This window comes from Aythya ferina (assembly GCF_964211825.1).
Source record: "Aythya ferina genome assembly, chromosome: 1".
In the NCBI taxonomy this organism is placed as follows: Eukaryota; Metazoa; Chordata; class Aves; order Anseriformes; family Anatidae; genus Aythya; species Aythya ferina.
The window spans coordinates 44670598-44691882 of record NC_140296.1 but is presented as its reverse complement, the minus strand read 5'-3'; the positions used below and the strand labels follow the sequence as shown (position 1 = coordinate 44691882).

The following is a 21285-nucleotide window of genomic DNA, read 5'->3' as shown; positions in this document are numbered from 1 at the left end:
ACCTCTCAAGCATTCAGTAGACGTGCTTATTTTTCTCCCCTTGTAGGAGGAATGATTTTTACAACCAGAGTGTGTTTCCTTTCCCTCCTGTACCTCCTGCACTGTAGCTATAATATTGCTTACTGATATTTCAGCTGCAGTTTGTGATGGGCAGTCAAGCTGCAGTCACAGGCTGATTTGTTCAAGTAATGTGGTATATAGAGCCTATAGATACTAAAGCATTGAGACCATCCCGTGAGGATTGAACATCACAAATACTAAACAGTAACTTGACTGATAGGCATTATTTGGGTGATCTCTGCTGAACTTAAATAAAGAAACGTTGACAAATGGTGTGGTATTATTAAAAGACAGTTATTCTATGAAATTTTTATGTTCACAAGTATGTAGAATTAAAGCTTTTCATCTGTGGGGAGAAGAAACATGTTTAACAACCTTGGAAGCGCTTTGTCCCTCCTCTAGAAATGGTCCGTGAGAAAAAAGCAAGTATCATCACCCTTCCTGCAGCAGCAGGAGACCAACAAAATGGGCCTCAGGTCTGGGCCCAGGTTCAGTGGTGCCATTTTGTAAAATATTTTTTTTCTCCAGAAGAACTCTCATCTATAGCTCATGACTTCACTTGCTGCTAGAACTGAATGAGTTTTTTCTTTGTTGCTGGAAAACAGTGGAGAGCTGTTTTTTTTTTGTTTGGTTGGTTTTGTGGTAGCAATATTAACGAGGAGAGCTTTTGAGCACAGGGGAAAAGATTGTCTTCAGAAACTCATTTCCCTAAGGAAAGGGGAGTTGAAGGGTGTTTTTGTGTGTTTTTAATAGTTATACCAGTTAGCACACTTTTCTTCCCTAAATGTGTAAGGTATCCAAGTTGAAAAAACAGCATTGTGAAGCTGTTCGTAGCACCCACCCCTCAGTGATGACAGCAGGAAGCATTTTTGAGCTTTCCCCCAGTGCTTTCTTCTCTTTCATAGAGTTGAAAGAGACAAAGTGGAAGTCCAGTTGGATAACACTGAAAGTAGTAACTTTCTTGCTTGAAGAGCAATCTCTGCTTCATTAGTGTTCCTTTCTGTGCTTTCCCCTTCAGGTTGCTTTGGTATTACTTCTAATGAAATGAGTATGTGCACAATTGTTTGAAGAAAAGCAAGCATGTGTCGCCACAGTTACATTTGTTCAAGAAACATCCCATTCCTGCATTCTTAAAGACTTTGACAAGTTAGCTTTGGAACTCAAAAGTCTCAACTCTGTAAATCTTTTTCCTTTAAAATAAATCTGTTTCTTGGATAAGGAAATGCAGAAAATTATTTTCATGTCAATGTTCTTTTCTCTACATCATACACAATAGTATTTAGCATTTCCTTATGCATAATATGGTATCATTTTATGCTGTGTGTCTAGTTAGTTTCATTTTGGGAAGCACATACAGCCCCATCACATACATAGTAGACATGTGCCTTCCTGGCAGTTGACTGTTGCAAAGTGCATTTGCACAGTGGGAGAGCTTATATTTGTCAGCATAGCCATCAGTGGTGGAGGAGGAGAGACAAGGGGCCACAGGTGACCTTCGAGAACAATTCACATTGCTCTGTTAGAAAAGTATGTGTGAAAGAGGGAAGCAGTAAGTAGGCTGCTTCCTGAATAAAATATTATGGCAGCAATATTAGCCCTTAGAACCATCTATTGATTCCTTTGTCATATACAGTTTAATACAGAAGTTGGTATAAAAAGTTGATAGGTTTTGAGAAGTAGCCAAATTACTAACTGAAATAGTAGAAGCATGTTAAAGCAGAATTATATGACTAGAAAAAAATACATGTTTTTTCAGGTGTGGGTTTTTTTTTGTTTTGTTTTGTTTTGTTTTTGGTAAATAGTCTCTTTGGTTTTGTTTTTTTTTTCTTCCAAATAAGAAAAGTTTTGTTATTTAGTTATATATTTATTTATTTTGTGATGTGTTGAAGTTACTTCGAAAGATTTGCAAGGTTTTTTTTTTTTTACTATGCATTTATTAAGTATTTACTATGTGTACGTAGTAAATAACGAATGCTCAGAGTCCAGACTTCCACTAACAGTTGTTCAGGAAAGCATATAGAAACTTTTAATGCAGATCTGAATTAACAACACATCAAGTGCTTTCAGCAGCAGTTGTTTCTCTGTATGAATTTTGTTAATAAGGTAGTAATAATTGGTCAGAATTATCACAGAGGCAATGTAGGATCTCTTGGGTGCACTTATCCCTTTTCTCCTCGTTCACGGTGCTAGAGAAACCTCTAGTTTAAAAGGATTTTATAACAGTAGTTAAAGGTGTGTTTACTTGGCCCACTTTGGTAATGTGTGTATGCTGCAGTCATATATGGCATTGGTCATTACAAAAATGCACTTTATTCAGAGCTTTTGTTGCCAGCTTCCTTCACAGGTATAAGTGTCTCAGTGGTGCTGAGCATGTTCTCTTTCTCTGTTTCCTGCTGGTGTTACAAAACCACCTTCCTTTGTGACCTTGTGACAATGTAGTTTAATTACAGTCTAGTTAACAGACTTAAACATCTTTTTCCCAAGATAGTGGCTTTCAAGAAGTTGATAAATAATACACTTATTTGTCACTTCCGTACTGTTATTTGATAAAAGTGCTGTTTGATTATAGGAACCAATAATGCACTGCATACTTAATAACAGAAAGCAGAGAAATGTCTAAAATTCATCATAGACCAGAAACAGACATGGTGGTAGTGAGTCTATCAGTGTTGTTAGAGATTAATTGTGTAACTAATTGTTAGTTATGTAAAGCAGGGCCAAGTTGGAGTCAGGTAAAATCCTTAACAAGTAGAGATTGAATGAGCCAGACTAGGCTATACCTGTTGTGTTCAAGTACAGTGCTTTCTGTGTAATTGATAATGTTATTTCCTTGAAGAACAGAAGTGATGGTTATTAAGCAAAACTTCTGAAGTTATTGCACTTTCCTGTTTTGCTCATCGTTGTTTTCTGCTCTTCAGAAGTTTCTGCTTTAGAGGATGTGCTATTTTCCTTTTGTGTGTGTAACTTTGATGCAGTAGATTGTTCAGGAGTAGAGCTTCTGTCATCTTTCAGATGATTCCTTGTTCCTAATTCCTTTGATTACTTGTTTTGAGCTCTTTCTCTCACTATTCTGTGAGTTCCTTCTTCTACCTTACAAATGGCAGGGTGGGGATTACTGACTATTCTTGTTCCTCCTCCTAACATAACATTTTTGGAAGACGTGATATATAATTACAAGTTTTGTTTATAGACGGAAGTGGAGAAAGAGGTGAGAAGGATGCAAGCAAAATCACAACCTATCCACCAGGGGCTGTCCGCTTTGACTGTGAACTGCGAGCTGTACAAGTCAGTTGTGGATTTCACCATTCAGGTAAAAATAAATAAATATGAATTATACTGTAGATTCCTTCCCTCCCTTCCTTCTTTCCTCCCTTCCTTCCTTTTTGAAGTTTGAAAAAGGTTGCACTATCGTTTTGTAGTATACTACATTGTCCTTCAACAGTGCAAGACACCACAGAAATACCATATATGGAATTATATCAGAGCTTTTAAGCAATTTTTGAGCCATTTGGTAACAAGTGCATGGCACAGCTGTACCCCTTTGTAGAGATGCTAGCTGTGATAAGTTGTGGAAGATGTTATAGGTCTTATGGTGTTCCAGTAACAATTGGTAACTATTCTGCCTGAAAAGACTAACCAGCAGTGGTGCAGTACGCTGTTAACACATACATATCTCAGGAAAAATATTGTTCTTTTTTGTTTGTTTTCAGTGGTTTTGATGGAGAATGGTGATGTTTACACATTTGGATATGGGCAGCATGGGCAACTTGGACATGGTGATGTTAATTCCAGGTAAGCCGGTAATCGCAAGGCATGGCTGTGTATTGCTGTTCTGCTGTATAAAAAGTGGCTAAGTTTCTCTGTAGCTAGGAAATGAGAAAACTCATATATTTTCCCAGTTAGGTTCTGCACTTGCTCCCCATAAACCCATTGGGTAGATCCATTGTTAGTAGTAACCATACTGTTGTACTGTGTAGGTAACATGTTCCATATGTGAAGGCTTGTGTGTGTAGTTATTCGTATAGCTTTGATAATTGGGTTGTAAATGCTTCTGTCTCTTTATTTCTCTGTCCATATATAAGGGAATAACGTTGAAATCTCCTTAAGGTATCGTTATTTCTGGAAAATATTGCATATGCAATAATTAAAGTACTATGAGGTTATAAACTGAGATTAACCTATTTCTGTTACATTACTGGCAGTAGTTTGCTTCTGACTCTTTGTTTTTAAATAGTTTCCAAAATTAAATCACAAAGTTTGAGTCTCAGCTGCATGTCGTTGGCACTTACTTTCCAGGTCCGCATGAGAGTGACGTGTTTTTTGTGGTCAGTGGAAATAGAGAAGTCAACAGAGTCTGGAGAACTATTTGACTAACCAGCTGCCACTTACCTAATTTAGATGTATTGAGTAGCTCTGTAAAATATATTGCCTTGATCTCCATTGACTATAGTGAGAACACAGACAACTAAATACAGGTGTCTCTAATGGGAAGCTGAATCTCACTCTTAGTATCTCGTCTGCTTATTGAAGTAGATAATCAATGTTTTGCAGTAAGAGGAAATACAATAGTGTTGTTCTTTGGGTATGCCCATGTACGATATGTGTGTAAGATGGGATTTTTAATAGTAGGGATCATTGAGGCTTTGGGTATGTCCAGTAATGCCCAATATCCTTACATAAAAGGCATATAGAGGGAGCATCCATGACTTGTCTTCAGTTCTGTTGTTTCTTTTGTAACAGTGAAATAAAAATTGCTTGAACATCTATCCTCCTAATCTCTTGCAAGACTTCCAAATAGTCTCTTTTGTCAAGTTTCTGAAGAAATCATCTTCTTCTTAAATCTTTCATTGCATTCACTATACAAAGGGAGAGAGGGAAGGAAGAACGAAAGTTAATAGGAAACATTACCTTGCATTGGCTGCTGTGCCAAATGGTAGTCTCTAAACTGTTACACTTACCCAGTCTGCATTAGACTGGTGAATGCTGTCCCTGTTTCTGCCTGTAATAGGGCCACGTGACAGTAGTCTTTTTCATTCCTGGAAATTCATGGATACTGGAAGCTGCAACTGCTTTAGCAGGCAGGTCAAGTCACTCCTAGGATAAGGCTAGTTGTTCTTTGAAGAGATACAAAAAGCAGTGGCGTTTGTACTGGTAACTTACTGTCTCCCATTTCCAACATAAATGAAATTGCTTGTTTTTTTTTTTTTGAAGGCATCAGGGCTATCTGCACTATTTGTCAGAATTCCAGGCAGTAAACGCCGCATCTGTTGCTTATTTAGACAGAAACTGGATGGAGACCAAATGAGATCCTAGAAGAGAACGTGAAACATCCTGTGTGAAAAGATAGTGCCTGACCAGTCCTAGAAGCTGAGGAGCAGCTTGGCACTGACCTTTGTATCATTCCACAGCAGATCCTAGACAGTGTCTGAAAAAAGCCTTGAAGAAATTTGGAAAATGTCCTGTGCATGAGAACTGGCTGTAGTACTATATTGCTGTTTAGCACCATCATTCAGATGATGATTTCCTCATTGATGTACTTCTTTTTCCAGCTTTAAGTAGAGATCACTCCTCTGTCCTCACAGTAAGGGACTCAGAGAAGGAAACAGGGAATCCTTATGCAGAGTTCCACCTCAGTTGGGACGCAGTGGTGCTGAGATGGCCAGCTCCAGCCAGGTCAGTGGTATGTCAGTCATGCAGTGTGTCACATTGCCTGTATTGACCTCAGGAAGACCATCGTCTTCTGAATCCAGGAACTGATGATCTTCTGTGTTTCCAGGAGAGGGAAGAAAAAAAAAAAAAAGAGGAGATACTGTTTAGGCAGCCTAGCTAATACATGGTGGCCCCTGAAATCAAGAACCGACAGGACAAATGCAACAACTCTCATTTTCATGTGAGGGAACCATCTTCATTACCAGATGATGTAATGATTGAAGTTTCTGGGCAGCAAGTGATGACTTATCCTTTCAGAGATTTCTGTCTTTCACTGTAAAGAAAGTCTTGAAAGTAGTGAGTCTTGAAAATGCTTATCTATTTTGAATTCCTCACAACTGTCTAGACATGTCTTATTCCTTAATTAAGGGGATTCTGGACTCCTCGTTTAGACAGTGGTAAGCACCACAAATTCTTTGTACTACTCCAGAAAGAATAAGGCATGTTACATGCCCTAAAAAGACTTCAGACTATTATTTTCTGTGTTCACAAGCAAACAAACCAGCAGATGAACAGGATGACATGATTCTCAATAAACCATTGACAGAACTGAAATGGTGTGAACAAGCAATATGCACAGGATGATGATGTTTTTTCTTCAGCAAAGGCTTTAGTCACTCACAGATGGACGACATACAAAAGCAAGTGATCTGGTTCCTGGGAGACCATTTTTTCCATATCAGTATGCTGGAGCTGTTAAACTAGTCTGCATAGGCTTTCTGCTGTAAAAGCCACAGCAGTAGACGTTGATGAGATATTTGCTACGTGAAGAATTTGACATCCCCTGCTCTTCAAACTAGATGCTGAATGGGTGGATAGAAACTCAGTGGAAGCAAGAAACACATCGCGGTATCTAGTATTGGTTAAAAATTGTGCATCTTGTGTTTGCATAAGCAAGGAACTGTGCCTTGGTGATGCTTTTCTCAAGAAAGTGTGACTTAAAACTTCAGGATCTTTCTGTTAGTGTTCAAAGTTTGCTTGCATTTCTTGTACCTGCTGTTGCTTTCAGCACTTGGCAGTCAAGCTCCAAAAATGGAACCACTGAAGTAGAACAACATGATGTATCTTTGCTTCCAAAGGGTCAACAATGACATGGAAGAAATACTTGAGCATGGACAGTCAGATATGTTCTATGAGAAGACAAAGGGTAAAGACTACCCTATTATCTCTACAACAAAATGTGTCCCATAAGACTATTTCTAGGTGCATTGTCCAATTATTTTACTTCAGTTGTGGACTGCCGGTCTTACTTACATCTTTTCACCAAGCTTCCATTTACATCTAAAATCTAAAGATCTCCACTTTGTTTATTTTTTTAACCCCTGTACTGTCCAGCTCTGCCTGCAATTTACAGTAGTTTTCTTTTGACACTGTACACGGTAACAAATAGCCCATGGTGAACCTGATCTTACAGCACCACGGTCAGCAGCCCCACGTGAAATGTTGTGCATCTGCCAGCCAGCTATCGGCTGGGCATCTACCATGGACAGCTATCATTCAGGCACCTATTGCGGGACATCTTGTTGAAGATCACATCACATCTCCTGCCAGACATGCTTACCCTTCAGGACAGAGGAGGGTTTCACTGTGGGTAGCCTAAATTGTATCTGGACTTCTTGTAGGATCCCGAGTTAGCTAGTGCATGTGTATCTGCTGCTTTTCATTCAGCAATCTTAAGTTTTCCCAGGGGATCTCAGGTTGCTATGTGTATAGCTGAGCTTGCTCTGTGATTGATCTCTGCCAAGTGCCTGTGTCTCATCCAGAAGCCAGATAAACTGTGATTTTGACACAGTGTCCTTCAAATCCTTCTGAGAAGAATACTTCTCAAATGCAGAATGTGTGCTTGTCAAAACTTTGCCCAAAGGGCCTCTTAGATTCTTAAGGGTCTACATTGTTTTTCTATGCTGAGTTTCAGTGGATAGGAAAATACTTGTATCAGTTTTCACATTCCATATAAGGCAGTCTACCCTGTTTATTGTATTTTTCCAAATTCCTCCTAGTTTTATGAAGCAAAAAATATTACTCTTATGCAGTTTTACTGTATTTTTTAACGTGGTTAAGTGTCTTTTTTCCAATTCATTTTCATAGTAGGTGTGCTGTGGTTAGCCATTCCAAAATTGGGTGATCTTAAGAAAAGGGCTAACAAGTATAACATGCTACATCTGTCTACTTCAGTTGCTTGTTCATTTTTGCTCTGCTGTTACTAAGCATATATCATACGCAACTTTCAGGTAATATAGCTGATAGATGGAGTAAGATTTGTGTTTGTTTTTTTTTTAATGTAAATTGTTGTATTTATTTGTCAGAGTAGACATCATAGTGGTGAGATTAGAGGGCTAATACTGCTTTCTGGCCATCTGTACAAAAAGAAATTGTGAAAATTTTTCACTCTAAGTGTTTTTTTCATTAGTTTTTAATTATGTTTTTTTTCTGCTTCGGTATCTTTTTGAGCTCTCATAAAGTTAATGGAGGTTGAACAATGTCTCAGTAATGTTCCGTCTGTTTTTAAAATATTTCATCATTGCTGCTGCCAAACTTAGCTTTGTATGTGTATTATCTTACTAGTGTCCAAAGCCTTGTGCTTTTAGGCCAACAAAGACTTACAAATTTATGAATGTCATGTTTTGTGTCCTCTACCAAATTCTGTGCTGCTCTTCAGTCTATCCATTTCCCTCACAGTCACCCACTTCAAGCAAACGTTCTCCACAAAGGAATCACTTCTTTCTGTATGTGTTCCCTCTCAGGTCGTTATTCTGTCTTCATACTATATTCCTCTGTTCCACATTTCTATGTGTCCACATCTTCCCTTCTCTTACCCTTTAGAACATACTCTTCTTCCTCCTACTTTTTTGCCTTCAGTGTAGCTAAAAGCAGAACACACAGGTAACCCCTCTTTTTGCACATCAGCTGCTAAAGAATTGGTAGGTAAATGTGGGCTGACACTTCTTTATTCCAACATAAAACAATCTATTCTTATTTCATTAGATTAACTTATTTTTGAAAGTGCATACAAGTAAGTATATATAGTGCTCCTATTCTCTAGGGTCAGAGTTCCCAGACATGGAGTTATTCTGGAGTCACTTGTTCATCAAATTCACAGTTCAAAATAATTTTGAAGTGTAGGTAGCCATTCATTATAAGACTCAGATTCTGGTACAGTTCTTATAGTCTCCTGTTCGTTTTATTGTGATTTATGTAAAAATTTTAGTCGTAGTGTTTCGTAGTTCTTTCTTTTTGTCTCTCTTGCTCTTTCTATTCTGAGTCATCACTGCAATCTTTCTTTCTTTGCTTCTTGCTCATGCTGCTGTTTTTTTTCATTTATTTTGTTAAAATGGTAAATTGATTTTCTTATACCTGTCCATATTTGGGAGGCATAAATATTACACTTGTCCAGATCGTTATACAGGAAAACATTTTGGGGAGGATTGTTCTTTCTCAATTCTGTGAATTTAATGGAGAACAGGTTTTTAATTCCTTATTAGAAAGTTACTGGAGGTGGGTGGACCCTCTCTTTCTTTTATGGTTCTGTAGACAGCTAACTCAGGAGGGCCACAGCAGTATTGCTTCTGGTCATTGTACTAGAGTACCAACCACATAAGGCTTTGATCACTTCATCAATTAAACAATTTTGTTAAGTACATAATCAACATCCTCGCTACAGATTTTTTTTTTAATGCTACAATTCATTGCTCTATATTTTGTATGCCTATACATACACACATATTTATTACTGTACCTACTGTAACAGAAATGTAATCCTACAATAATATAATTACCCATTTTTATTCAATAGCAATTCCTGAGTTTAGTTGAAAAAGGTACTTGATCTGGTTCCCTGTAACAAGAAGGTATAAACTCAAATATCTGGTACAATTTTTCAAGCTTCTGTTCATTTAATAAGTAAGATGTTGCTTCACATAAGTAAGATGTTGCTTGGCAGATGTTCCATATAGTATCCGAACATAATGAATGTATTTCAGTTAGTGAAACCGTAGTAATACTAGTATATACGTTATATGTTGCATATGCATGTAATGATACAAAATTAATTTATTTTTGATACAGGGGATGTCCTACTTTGGTGCAAGCATTACCAGGTCCTAGTACACAAGTTACTGCTGGAAGCAACCATACAGCTATTCTCTTAACGGATGGCCAGGTTTTCACATTTGGAAGTTTCTCAGTAAGGAAATAATAACGTTTACTTATGGGAATAAACTGGTAATCAATGTATTGCTCAAAGGCCTTTCAAAATTGTTTAATTATACTTGCAAGCATAGAACAACTCATGGATTCTGCATGTCTTTTATGTCTGTGTCTCATGTTTATAAATGGGGCCTCTAATATTGTTGTGTTTATAAAAGCATGGTACCAGGGATTCTTGGCAGGTTTGAGGTGGAACAGTTTTCTCAAACTCTTTATTGTTACAAGCTCCATTGCAAATAAGTATCTATTGGATATTCTATTACCTGCATTAGTTGGAAAAGTAACAGGGTCACCTTTTCTTCCATAGAAATGGCAATGAATTGCAGAAGTTGTACTTACAATTTAGGAGAAATTATTGATCAGTACAACACAGCATAACTGTGGTACTTTTCTTTCATATCCACCTGGCATGTACTCCCCCATGTCCATTGGGATCAATTTATATTTTCACTGAATAAGCACTTCAACATCATTTAATCCCCCTTCATCCTGACTTCAGGTCTTTATTTCGCCTTGTCCTTGAAATGCTCCCTCACTACAGTTTTTCCAGGGTAATTTGTTGTTAGTATTTTCCCCAGAATGTTCTTTTAACAAATACTCGAGTGTAGAATTGTTTTTATAAGTTTTAAAAACAATGTATTGCCAAACACAACAGATACATCACCTTTTGGAGTCTGTATCTTTTTACAGAAAATGCGAAAAAGGTGAAGATTGAAATTTTAGAATTGAAAATTTCATTTTTAATTAAAACTGTGCCCCAGATGACTCTTATATTAGTTAATAATCATTGTTTTTCACACTTCGAGTTAGATCTTCAGTCTTTGTCAAAAGTGACTTGAGTATATAAAGGCTTAAACTTTGTTGACTTTCTGTGAAACTTAGCTCCTGAAAATCCAAATTCACTTTGAGAAATAGGATTTTAAAACCTGTCTGTTGATTGAGTCTTTTTCTTAAAATAAATAAATAATAAATAATAATAAATCACCCAGAAACAAAAGAGGCTTTGAGGCCATATTTAGACTACCTGTCCTATGTCTTTACTCTTATCTAGTCTTAATACTATCAGACTGTAAGTTCACTAAGAGTTTTATAAAGTCAGACAAGCCCAAGAGCAAGCATATTATTTGTAAGTGTCTTCACTAAACAAACAACTTCACTGTTGTTTACAGTTTGAAGTATTCTCTTATAGCATACAGTTTCATTTTCAAATAAAAATGTGATGAATAATTTCTAAATAGGCAAAAAACGAGATGAAAGCAAAAAAGGTAAATTTTTCAATACTGAGATTTTCAGGAAATAGTTTACAAAATAAAAAGGTATGTTACAATTTGCCTTATTTGCTAACATGGTTTTAGTTATGACTGAAGTGTAAGGGGAAATTGAGATTGATGGATATGTATGGTTAAAAAAAAAGTGGGCTGTACAAGTTCACCTACCTAGAGGGATACACATTAGTATCTATACATCTTTTTTAATAGAAAAACTTCACTGAAAATTAACTTACTAGTTAATACTGTATTCATATAACATGTAAATAAGCAGGAAAAAGAATATAAGTAGTATGTGTCAGTGCATGTATATTCATTATACATACATTACATACATGCAGTATAACTTTATTGTTTTTCTTTCTTGGTTCAACTTTAACAAGTTTCTGATTGTGCATATGTGAATAGTGAATTCTCTTCATTCAAAATTAGTTCAAATGTAAACTTTAAAGACTGGACCAAACTTCTAAATTAGATTATCCTCATCAGTCTCTTCCTCATTTGTCTCTCCCAAACAAAAGTGGTGGTTTTGCTTCAATACAGAATATAATGAAAGGATGATGGTATGTCAAAAAATATTAAATATGCCTGAGAAATGGTATTACAGTATTGTGTGTACTTACTCTTCAGGTTTTGTAAACTCAGGAGTGTAGAAGTAATTTTATTTTCAGAGGTTGTCAATTTGGAACTTTTCTTTTAGCAATCGTGATGTTTTTAATTAAAGAAACTATTGATTGGTGAGGGAAACTACATGGTGTTAGAAAACATGCAAATTTTGTTTCTTCAGGGAGGTATTGCAGTACTTGGAGTGCCATATTTGTTTGTCTTCCTATTTGTAGAATGGAGATCTCAAAATTCCAGTCCATATTCTCAGTTCTGGATTTGGATTTTATGATGTGACTTCCCAATTAGATGTGAATAAGCTATCTCTGAAACTGAAGCAGGGATTGGAATTGTAATTCTCTGTTCTATGGAGTTTCCCACAAATCTGCAATTTTGGGCATTTTTTTCCCCCCACACCTTTTTTTTAATTCTTGGCTTTATGAACTTTATCCATGAAGCTTAGTCTGACCGTGTTCCTGTTCAGTCTCATCTGTAGTTAATATTTAGTGTTATGTAGAGAGAGAGAAGTAACCTGCTGGGCAGAATGTATTTGCTATACATGCATGTTCTTCTCTTCTAGCATTTTAAATTATAAATTACCTTAACTTCATTGGTACTGAATTAATTTTTTTTGCCTGAGTGAAGCAGATGGAGTTTAAGCAGGTTTATTGCATCAGTTCTTACTAGATTTTAAACTAAAAAAAAGGTAGATTTAAATTAGATATAAGGAAGAAATTCTTCACTCAGAGGGTGGTGAACAGGTTTCCCAGAGAAGCTGTGGATGCCCCATCCCTGGAGGCGTTCAAGGCCAGGCTGGCTGGGGCTTTGAGCAACCTGGTCTGGTGGGAGGTGTGTTCCAACCCCATGGCAGGGGGTTGGAACTAGATGAGCTTTAAGGTCCCTTCCAACCCGAACTATTCTGAGATTCTGGGATTCTAGATACTTAAGCGCTTAGGTCCATCTTTCAGTTAGCTCGCTGTAGATTGGAAATGAAACCCTAGATCTTCAGGTCAGGATGTTAATGAGCATATTCAGGGGTGCTTGCTTAGGCACTTTATACTCTTTAGCTCAAATTTGATGTGCTAATAAATTTCAAGGAACCATTAATAGTTATGTGTTTTGTCAAACTAAAAGTCCATAGAAGTTCAGAACTGAGTTTAATTTAGGCTGTCTGAATAAGTTCCTATCAATTAATTCCTTGTTTAGCACTGAAGTTATTCAAATATTGAGTATTTAAATAGAATAAATGCTGTTATATTTGATTCTGAAGGTGGAAATGAATGTTCTCCCTAATGGAGTGTTTGAGCTCCATTAAAAAAAAAAAATAAAATAACTGAATAAGGAGGGGAGAGTATTTCTCAAAAGCTTGCTTTATATACACGTCTAGTGCTTCACTTAAAGTAGTCATTATTTTCTGAAGGTAATTTTGTGGTAAGCTCTCTCTTCCAGATTACTTATTTTTTATGCTTTAACTGTGTAAGTAACCTGCTTATCTCTGAGACTTGGTGTTAATTACCAATTTTATATTCTCTCTATAGAAAGGTCAGCTTGGTAGACCAATTCTGGACATGCCCTACTGGAATGCAAAACCAGCACCGATGCCTAATATAGGCTCTAAATATGGACGCAAAGCAACATGGATTGGAGCAAGTGGAGACCAGACTTTCCTCCGGATCGATGAAGCTCTCATTAATTCTCATGTGCTTGCTACATCAGAGATATTTGCAAGCAGGCATATAATAGGCAAGAAATCTTCTAGAATATTTTAAATGCTTACAAAGTTATTGGAGAAGAATCAGATTCAGGCATGCAAACAATAAAGGAGCAACAAATTGAAAAAGTGAATAGAGCAAATTAAAATATTTTAACGTTGTAGTTATACTGAGCATGGCTCATGGCTCCCTTAGAAATGTAGTTTTATTAAAAATAAGACTGTTAAGTCTAAGCTTTTTTGCGCTTCACATTTTTTGCAATCTTACTATGGTTTATTATTTGCTGTAGCGGTATCTGTTCTTCGCTACTACATTAATGCTTCATGCATAGAATATGCCATGTAATGAGCGAAGTCTTTTTTATGTTTTTTTTTTTTTTTATTTTTCTCCCCCTTGATCTAGGTTTGGTACCAGCCTCAATATCAGAACCTCCTCCTTTTAAATGTCTTCTGATAAACAAAGTAGATGGCAGTTGCAAAACATTCAATGATTCTGAGCAGGAAGACCTTCAAGGTTCTGGTGTGTGTCTGGATCCTGTCTATGATGTTATTTGGAGGCAAGTGTGGATTATAGCTCCTCAAGTCATAGTATAAAATCCTTTAAAATTATTTTGGGAGGCTGGAGATTTGATTATGCTCATTTCCTGAGTAAACAAAAAAAACAGTTCTGAGTCTTCTATGCATCTTATCATTCTCATTCCAACCTCATGATGTTTGGGGAATCCCAGTGTATTCTGCTTATTTTCTTTTTTATTCTTCCCTAGATTTCCTTCATCTATTTAACATTGTACTGACTACTTGAATTTTCTTGACATTCCAGTTTCTACAACATCGTGTCTTTCATCTTTGTTTTTCTCTCTCAAGCATTAGTGATTAAGACTTAAACAGAAGGAATAGAATAATAGTATTCTTTTCACCTCTGATATTTTGAGGTTAAACTAAAGATATTTACACAGATAGTACAGGCATTCAGGTTACAGTTGTCTTTGAGTGTTGCATTCAGTGGAGTCGTTTACCAGGTATAGATCATAAACCTTTGTTCCAAAACATAACATCAGATGCTTCTCTAAAGAGTTATTTTATAGCTGTATTAGACAGTATTTGGGACAGAGAGTTGAACTGATATCTGGGTGCAAGTGGTGGGTGATTACACTTATTTTTGAAGACTTGCTCAAAACACAGTAATCACTTAAAGTTAGAATAAAGCAGGGAACCAGCTAGTCAGCATTCATCTGGAAAAGATACTATCACGTAGGAGCATATCTTGAAAAGATCATCGTGTCCAGGCTACTTCCATTCTACTTTGGATGCCTTCATCCAAAATTGAGGATTCAGAACATAATATGGGAACTTAACATTGAAGCATGCATGTTTGCTAGGCATATTTCTTTATGATCTCTAAAATTCCTTGGGTGGATGTAGTCCTGCATTGTGCACATCCCCAGTATTGTTGGAGTTTAATTCTCCAGTTTAAGTTTTCAATCTCCAGACTAAGTTCTTACTTAAATTATGATGAGATTTGAAATAAGGAAAAGTAGCACCCACACCCTTTCAAACTTTTGGTTGTGGTATTATCAGCATGACTAAAAAACACTGAAAGACCCGATTTGTGAGTTATTCCTGGCCATAAGAAAGCAGGAAGTTTCAGGGTGGAAAAAGGCAGGTGAAGACACTCAACTTGATGTAAAACAATAATGGTTATTCAGCTTGACAAATTTCAAACTCAAGTTTCACATTATAAGAAAGTAACTTAAAGGTGATATTATGGGTAAATGTGGGTTGTTAAGATGTTGTTCTATTGCCTTTCAAAAATTTGGAAAATAGAAGTAAATCTGGAACTTCAGGACATAACTATGAAGAATGGATTCTGGAAGTCTCTGTTTGCAGATTTATTTCTGTGTTATATTCCATACTTGTTTAATAGAAAATATTAAAGCAGTCTAAAGAAGAGATGTTAATAAATCACACAGAATCACACAGAATTTCTAGGTTGGAAGAGACCTCAAGATCATCGAGTCCAACCTCTGACCTAACGCTAACAGTCCCCACTAAACCATATCCCTAAGCTCTACATCTATATGCCAGTTGGTAGTGAAATATGTGGTATATTAATTATAATTCAAGGGCAGTTTTATTCATGCCTATTTAAATGAAAAGGGCAGTTCCTTTGTACAAACTTTTTAATTTTAAAGATATTCTTCACAGTTTTGTGAATTTTTTTAGTTAGTAGTGTGGATAAATTCAAGTGGTTAAATCATTTCATGTATCTTTATATACATATATGCATGTATATAAATTTAGACATTGCTAAATTGTTGAAATCCTGAATAGATGTAGTGTCCTGTAATATCTTTAGTTAAAACTTTCCTTCTCAGTTACTTATACCATCTTAGTCCCTTTTGGATTTTTAGTACAGTGTACCAAGTGAAAATTTATTTTCTCCTTAATCAGAACACTCCCATAGGCCTGTGTCTTTTAACTGTTTCTTCCTTTTACATAGTTATATCAAAAACTTCATTTTCTTTTTGTGCATGTTGATCTATAGTATAGAAAGTCTTTCTATTCCGTTGTTCATGCTGCCATTTTCTATGATCCTTTAAAAACTCACAATGGGATCTTATACATTCTAAAAGCCCAAACAAAATATGTGGATTTCTCAAGATCTTTTTAAACTTGTTTAAAGGTGAGTAGCTTTTTTACGTTCACTTTTCATCTTTATCATTCTTGAGCACATCTGCCATTATGTCTAGTACTTTGCTACTTAATTCATGCTTCTTAATAGATTATACCATTTTAATATTTATTAGGTTTGAAAAGTGCCTAACATTTTCTACAATATGCAAATCCATAATATGATCGTTTGACTTGAAGTACAATAAGAATGTTGTCTCTCCATTTGCCTAGTGTTAAGCCAGTAAAGCTTATATGCATTTGGTGTAATGATGTGCACTTTTAAGAGTTTGTACTGGAATATCTACATTTTACATTAAAAAGCTTACTTAATTATCAGTTAGTTTTTTGTATTTTTTTTTTAAGTAGGTGAAAGGGTTTTTTTTTTTACTCTGTTTTGTCTTGCTCTAGGTTTCGACCAAATGCTAGGGAACTGTGGAGTTACAATGCAGTAGTTGCCGATTCCAGACTTCCCTCAGCTCCAGACATGCAATCCCGGTGTAGTATTTTGAGTCCAGAACTTGCTCTACCAACAGGTTCCAAAGCTCTAACCACCAGATCTCATGCAGCTTTGCACATTCTAGGTACACATTTATAGTTGATAAGTCAGAAGCTTAGGTGAAATAGACACATTACTTAATGTATAAATGAACTGTAGTGTAACAGCTTTCTGACTTCTTTTTTTTTTTTTTTTAAGTTAAAATCTTTTAATTTTTCACCATTGTTCTTAACACTTATGATCTGGCTGACATTCATTTATTTTAATCAAAATAATTTTCTTCTGCCATCTTAATGATGCTAGATGATTTTAGAGTTCTGATGGAACCTGCAGAGGTAAGCAGAATACAGTAAGAGAGCTTCCTAGATAAACGTTTTGGACAGTCTGCAGTCAATACTCAAGTTAACTTGCAGTCTCCAAAAAAAAAAAACAAAAAAAAACAGAAAAAGCACCCTTAAATGTGCAATTTTGAAAATTAATTCCGTATCTGTAACTAGAATTACTTTTTGCAGCTTTGTATAGTCAGCCATTAAGAGTAATATGATTTCCTTTTTTAATCTAAAAAGCCCACCAAAATGAAAAATAATCCTGTAGTATTCATGTATAAATTGGCCATAACCAACATGTCCAGTGCTTCAAAGCACAGCTTTGGAAATTATTTTAGGTTACTTGCTCAGAGATTGTAATGTGTTCATTGTCCTGTGTGTTAGAGACAGGATAAATTTTAACTTGAACAGTATTTTTTGTGTTCAAGTCAGAATAAGGTATCTTAGGTAACCATGTATATGAAGCATAAAGCTTTCTATGAGGGCTCTCAAATCTGCCCATTGTTCATTTGTTACTTCAGCTCTTTTTTTGTGGTAATATGGGAAGTAAAAGTAAAACCAACAAACAATGAGGGTGTTGCTGGCTATTTATTTACCATTAGATTAAATCATGTTTCTTGGTTATTCTGGAAATTGAATCAATTAAGTGACTTCGATCTTCAACAGGAAACCTTCAGATTTTATAGCAGTGACCCATAACCTAATCAAAATTAAAATGATACTTAGTAGACTACATGTGGTTTAGGGACAAAGCAGCTAGGTTGCTTTGATCTTCTTAACTAGGATTCATTTCCATTTCACTGATCATAATTAACAGTAAGAAATGTTAAGTGTTTCTTGGTTTTGCTTTCTTTTAGGTTGTCTTGATACTTTGGCTGCTATGCAGGACTTAAAAATGGGTGTAGCAAATACAGAAGAAGAGACTCAAGCAGTAATGAAAGTTTATTCTAAAGAAGACTATAGTGTTGTTAACAGATTTGAAAGTATGTACACAGTAAAATTTTATAGCATAAATTAATCAAGCTTGTGCAATAAAAGACTAGGGTAGATTAACTGTATTTTTTTATTATTGTGATTTTTTTTTTCTCTTTAGGTCATGGAGGTGGCTGGGGTTATTCAGCCCACTCAGTAGAAGCTATCCGTTTCTGTGCTGATACAGATATTTTGTTAGGTGGTCTTGGTCTTTTTGGAGGTAGGGGTGAATATACTGCAAAAATAAAGGTAAGTTGTTTGGTTTTGTTTTAAATAATTTTACATCTTAAATTCAGAACTTTAGAAATGCCACCTGCAAACATGATTAATTTTATTTCTTGATGAATGAGTGGTTTCCTGTATATTAAAAGCATTAATAATAGAACTGGCACCAGGCTTCTTAGTGAGAAGTAATGAACCTTACACAGGTAAGGTGGATGAGGTAGAGAACTGAAAATTACTATTCTTAATGGTCAAGAATTAGACCGTTCTTAAGTTCACTAAATGCTATGCCATCTTACAGGTACCTGGATCTGATACAGCAGTGTGTAGAATAGTTCTGTGATCATTTTCATGAAGCTCAGAACATTTGCAGAAATTTTGTATTGTGGGCTTCAAGTTAGAAACACATCATGTGTCGGGATACATGGGGAACTGCCTTTCAAAAACAGGAAAAGAATACTTATCAGTAGCTGGAATTCTTTTAGTAGCAGCTGAACCGTTGCTTCCCACAGTTGCTGTCATTTCTTTCCCAGACTGACCTCTGGATGGCTTTTCAGCTGGGATTCTTCAATTGAAAATGAATTGAAATAGCACCAAGCATACAACTTGTGTTTGCTTTGTGCTGAGCATAAAGATGATTAGGACTGGAGCATGTGTACTGATGTAAATAATTAAATAAATTGGTTTTGAATTGGAAAAAAAAGCTCAAGTAAACACGCTGCGAATACAAGAGCAATCGTTTCTGATAAATACCTTCTGTTCTTGCATTTAATAGGGATTTCAAAAACTCCCTGAAAAACATTAAAAAGGAAGGAAAATAGCTGTAGGAGATTTCTGTTTGATCTTTATATAAGAAATATGTTACTGTTGTCATATGTCTATCATTTAATGGGTAATTGAGTTTCTTTTTCTGTTTTCAGATGAATAGGGCTACTAATTATTATGGTTTATTTTAGGGAAATTGATGGTATGTGGTTAGCATTTACATTTGTGTAAGACAACTGGAGAGCTGAAATAAATAGTTGTAATTTATTCTAGTTTAATACAGTCACTTAGAATTACAAATGATTAAGGAAATCAAAGAAAGTTAACCCGAAAAGCATTACTAAGGTTTAAGTACTAAAGATTGTAACCCTGACAAAGCATTCTTGTATTATTTGTTTCTGGTTGTCTAAGATTAGCTTATGACCATTTGTTAATGGTTGTCTAAGATTAGTTTATGACCAAAATAAGATTTGCCAGTCTTATCACAGATAAACTACATACTAAATAGGGTCTTACAACATAAGTCATAGGTATGTATTTTGGGCCTCTCTCAAGCTGATCAAATTGAAGAAGTGATTTTTGACTGATTAAGAAGCCCAAGTTCTTTTGAAAAGTGTAACATCTTTTGTCCTAGTCAAGAACTGTTCATGATATTACTGACAGTCAAGCTGTCCCTTTCCAGATAAGCTGAGTATATCTCCAGACAGAAAACCTTCATATTCTGCCAAACTTTGCCTTTTTTAGATGCTCTGTATTTGTCTTGTCTGCAAGATTTACAGAGTTTCTCCACTTAAGATTAGAATATATTTGGGCATAAGGCTGGGAGATCAGTGTCAATTGCTGTTTTTTAATAGTTCATGACATTACAAAATCCTGACTTCCAGGTCAGAATTTGCTTATCAGTAACAGTGACTAGCAGTTATTTTTGGGAAGGGGAAAGAATAATATTGAACAGTTTCTGGAATACAAGACAGGAAAAAGTGGTGGCACGAAGTTTGGAACAGCTGAGACATACTTTTACCTTTTTTCTTATTCTACCAGTTGTTTGAATTGGGTCCAGATGGGGGAGACCATGAGACCGATGGTGACCTTCTTGCTGAAACAGATGTCTTAGCATATGATTGTGCTGCTAGGTAAGATATTTCCCTTACTACTCATATTGAAAGGATGCTTTGAAAGATGAAAGAATTTACCATTGAAACAATCCATGACTAATTCTTTTAAATCTTAAGTATTAAGACCCATGTGTATAATACTAGTTTCTTAAACGTTCATGAGTAACTCCTAAGAATCTATGCATAAACTCTTGTAATTTACTAAAAAATTTACCCACTTACATTAGTTGTAGTAATATGTATTAAATGTAATTAGCTTGGTGTACATTTTAAATTAACTTTATTTCCATTGTTTGTATTTCATATCTGATTGTTTCAAAATGTAAGACCATGCTAGATGTAAACATTTGCAGGTCCTTCTGAATTTAAAACAAAGAAAAAGTAAAATTTACTAGTGTTTTTCAACAAATTATTTTTAAATGTCAAATGTAAATAGATACTTGAGATTAATAAATTAATTCCCATTAATTTTGAATTTTCTTTTATAAATGGTATAATTTGTTAAAGATCAATATATAAACTGATTCAGTTATATATATTTTTTGAACTTATTTCTTCCAGAGAGAAGTATGCAATGATGTTTGATGAACCTGTACTCCTACAAGCTGGCTGGTGGTATGTAGCTTGGGCAAGAGTGTCAGGACCTAGCAGTGATTGTGGATCTCACGGACAGGCCTCTATTACTACGGATGATGGGTATTTTTTTTTCTGTATTTCTTAATGCAGAAGAAGAGATCTAATATTACTTGAATAATTGTTTTTGTTGTTGTTTTTCTCTTTCAGTGTTGTCTTTCAGTTTAAAAGTTCCAAGAAATCAAATAACGGTACAGATGTTAATGCAGGACAGATCCCACAGCTACTCTATAGGTAATATTTTGATCTCTATTTAGAACAATTTAATGACACAATTTTTAAGCAGAGGCCCTATTTAAACAAGTATATATTTCATAGCATTGTTATTATCTAAAGTTAAGGAGATCAGTATCTGAAAAATTGACGTAAAACTTAGTATCTAAGAAAAGCATTAAGTACATTATACCACCATGTATTTCTTAGTGGTTTTTCTTTAAAAGCTTATTCTTTGCATGTTATGTTCTGAGACATTCTGTGTTTCCCATGCAGAGAGTGCTAGGTGACAGTGCTTGGCAGGGGGGTTGGA

The 21285-nt window shown here is 35.5% G+C and overlaps 1 protein-coding gene across 19 annotated transcripts in view; it reads left to right on the top strand.

The window, feature by feature from the left end:
- The window catches only part of MYCBP2 (MYC binding protein 2), a 193651-nt gene that overhangs the window by 71682 nt on the left and 100684 nt on the right, over nt 1-21285 (top strand). For 18 of the 19 annotated variants that reach the window (XM_084527321.1, XM_084527308.1, XM_084527311.1 and 15 more), the window contains 11 exons: nt 3251-3370; nt 3771-3852; nt 9835-9952; nt 13385-13589; nt 13961-14114; nt 16639-16811; nt 17910-18035; nt 18146-18273; nt 20053-20144; nt 20688-20822; nt 20910-20993. In XM_084527321.1, the coding sequence (XP_084383447.1) occupies nt 3251-3370; nt 3771-3852; nt 9835-9952; nt 13385-13589; nt 13961-14114; nt 16639-16811; nt 17910-18035; nt 18146-18273; nt 20053-20144; nt 20688-20822; nt 20910-20993 (1417 nt within the window). Of the gene's footprint in view, nt 1-3246; nt 3371-3770; nt 3853-5609; nt 5734-9834; nt 9953-13384; nt 13590-13960; nt 14115-16638; nt 16812-17909; nt 18036-18145; nt 18274-20052; nt 20145-20687; nt 20823-20909; nt 20994-21285 lie in introns of those variants that run through there. The other variant, XM_084527306.1, reaches the window with a different exon arrangement.